Source organism: Corvus brachyrhynchos, unplaced genomic scaffold (genome assembly GCF_000691975.1).
Source record: "Corvus brachyrhynchos isolate BGI_N302 unplaced genomic scaffold, ASM69197v1 scaffold139, whole genome shotgun sequence".
Lineage (NCBI taxonomy): Eukaryota > Metazoa > Chordata > Aves > Passeriformes > Corvidae > Corvus > Corvus brachyrhynchos.
This window is the reverse complement of record NW_008246062.1, coordinates 512,606-515,541: the sequence shown is the minus strand read 5'-3', so window position 1 is coordinate 515,541 and position 2,936 is coordinate 512,606. Positions and strand designations below refer to the sequence as shown.

Here is a 2,936-nt window from a genome sequence, read left to right as displayed (position 1 = left end):
AGAGATAAACAGGCGCCTCACCATGACGACCCCAGGAGCAGATCCAGCCCCTTCTGGGTGAAAACGTGGGCCAGCCCAAGCAGAGCCCCCACAAGGACCCAGGGCAGCGGGTACAGGAGGCAGCTGCGACAGAAAGAGTGCGAGGACGTGGCAAGCTCTGACACCATGTAGCAGAGCAAGCAGGAGGAGGCAATAAGAATGCAGCCCCCCACCATACGCAGGGGGTGGAAGCGGGCCCAGGACTGGGTGCACACAGCCCGTGCCTCCCGTAAGTAGCGCTGGAAGCGACCGATGAGGCTTCCCAGCCTGGATTCCAGCTCTGCAGGCACCACTGTCGTCCCCTGCACCTGGGCCAGCAGCTGTGTGTGCTCCTCCACAGCACTGGAGAAGAGCTCCTGCAGGTGCTGGAGCTGCTCTGCTGGCAGGTCCTGAGCCACCAGCGAGTAGGACTGCAGGAAGCGATTCACCTGCAGGAGAGGGAACAAGGGATCAGACAGCAGCACAGGGAACACTGGGAATGGGATTCACTACTTTACACTGCCCTTTCAGAATGGAAACAACCCCAATCTACCAAGCCGTGCTAGGGCAGACCTGTCCCCAGCCACATCACCCAGGGCTGGTCACACAAATCCAGGATGTCCCCATCAGAAAATTCAATCCCTCTGGCCAAGTGACATCCCTCTCAAGTGATCCATCCATCCTGACAGTCACAGTGATTCCTGCAGCTACACCTCTGGTAATGCTGTGCATCAGTACGGGCTTTTATAGAGTCTTTGGCAGCAATAAGGCAAATGTCCTCCAGAAGTCCAAGTCATTTCTATTAATGACTTGTTAATCTGCACCCCATTTTGAGTTTATAGTTTTGTCTGAGGAAAAACATCAAATTAAAAAGCTCACAGTGGGTCAAACCAAGCTGCTTCCCTTTATTCAATACTAGCACATTAATAGACTGCACCATAGGTTAAGGAAAGGTCATTCTTTTTGCTTTCTGCTTCAAGAGGACATTAACAGAGGCAGCTACAATCCTAAAGTCATAAAAGAAGTCTTACAGGGGCATTAGCAGGGCAGAGCACCTGCACATACATCCATCTGCTTAGCAGGGTAGATCTGCTCCAGTCCTGAAATGCACCCGTAACTTCACACACCTTCCATTTGCCTCAGAGCACAGTCAGAATCAGTCTGGCTCTGCCCATGGATGGCAAACACATCCACTGGCTCTCTCATGGGCCCCCGTGGAATGCCACAGCTTCTTCAACACCACTGTTATCAAGCCAGAAACCTCCCCAAACAATGAATGCAAATATTTAAAGAGGTACGACTGGATAACACTAATTCCTAACAGATGATGATTGATATCCTCAGTGATTAATGCACACTAACATCACGTATGATCTTTAAATGTCACTGGACTCTGCTGCTCTCTGAATACAGAGCTGAATATTTCTGTCTTCCCATCAGCAGTGATTCTCTCCAGCTCCTCACTGGCTTGCACCAGTGCTGTCCAACTGGCACTCCAAGGAGCTGGTTGGACACTGGAGGAGTTATTCCTGTGCTGCCAGCAATGCAGAGTCCCTCAAAGGCAAACTGGCCCTTAGCTGAGATACATGCCTTGCAATGCTTGTGGCAAATCTGGTTCTGTAGCATGACCAGAGCCACAACAGATGGCCCTCACATCACTCATAGAGGCTCTCACTCAGCCTGCTACATTGCCTGGGCTTCTTTTATAGCTCGTGTAGAGACTCTCATTTAAATTTTGTCATTCTGCTGCTGGGCTCCTGTTGCACTTTGTTGCACTTTGTACAAATTGCTCTTTCAGTATCCTACCTTAGTATTACCTGTTACATAGTTATTTCTTTTATTTTGTCCTTCACTACTGTTTTCCTTCTTTCACTATCTAGAGTAGCCTTTTGTTAACACTGTTTCTCCTTCAAAACTGAAGCAGGATCAAAACCTCCACTTTTACTCTCAAATCTCCAATCATGAGACTTGCCTCTGGTCATCTTCAGACTTGAGGAACCAGTGTCCCCTATTACCTAATCCACTTCTGACCATCTAGATCCAACCCTCCTCCACCTTCCCAGACAGTATTTTTCACACCACAGCACTAAACAAGTGGCTCTCATTTCTCTTTGGGGAAAATGAGGCTGTCTTTTACTGGAGCAAACACCGCAAGGATGTAATGCTTCAAAATAAGTTCCCCATGAAGATAACAGCATGTCATCACCCCACCTCCACCTAACAGAAGAGGATTGCAGTTAAAAACCCATTCCTTCTCCTCTCTAGTTCAATAGGAGGCCTACCACAGCCCATACCTGCTTGGCATTGATGTGATAGACCGAGAGCTGCTGCAAGGCTGCAGACACAGTGTCACCATCCCCAGAGAACAGCTCGGCCATCACCTCCCCAATGTTACTGTAGGGGATGGGCACACCCAGCAGCAAGGCCATAGTGGGCACCAGGTTCACTTGGGGAATGGTCTCAGGCTCCTGCAGAGACAGGGGAGGAATCAGAAATTCAGAGAGAACACAGCAACGCAGCTTTTCACTCATGTGAAAGGACAGTGGGGAAGACATCCCCATCCAAAGGTGAATCCAGGCAGAAGCACAGCTCTGCTGCCCCCAAGGGTCCTGTGACGGGAAACATGCCTGCTGGGAGCTGCAGGTTGATGGGAAAGGTGCTGTCTAACAGCACATCTGGACTCACACAAGCACCCCTCACAGCCGTAGTGGCCTGAACGTGAGTTCCAAACACTTCAGTCCTCCACATCCTGCATCAGCCCTTCCACTGTTCTCTCAGGACATGGTGACAAACTCCCCATTCCTCTCACTCAAGGTGAAAAGGCTGGAAAGCAGTGCCACAGAAAGGGACCTGGAGGTCCTGGCTGATGGCAAGTGACTGTGAGTCAGCAATGCCCTGGCAGCCAGGAGGGCCAACCC

The 2,936-nt window shown here is 50.4% G+C and overlaps 1 protein-coding gene across 1 annotated transcript in view; it reads right to left on the bottom strand.

Annotated features, from left to right (window-relative positions):
• Positions 1-2,936, bottom strand: part of PIGO (phosphatidylinositol glycan anchor biosynthesis class O) — a gene marked incomplete at its 5' end in the record, with an annotated part of 11,823 nt that overhangs the window by 3,710 nt on the left and 5,177 nt on the right. Inside the window, 2 exons of the mRNA XM_017746562.1 lie at positions 21-467; positions 2,313-2,486. Of these exons, the coding sequence (XP_017602051.1) occupies positions 21-467; positions 2,313-2,486 (621 nt within the window). The remainder of the gene's footprint in view (positions 1-20; positions 468-2,312; positions 2,487-2,936) is intronic.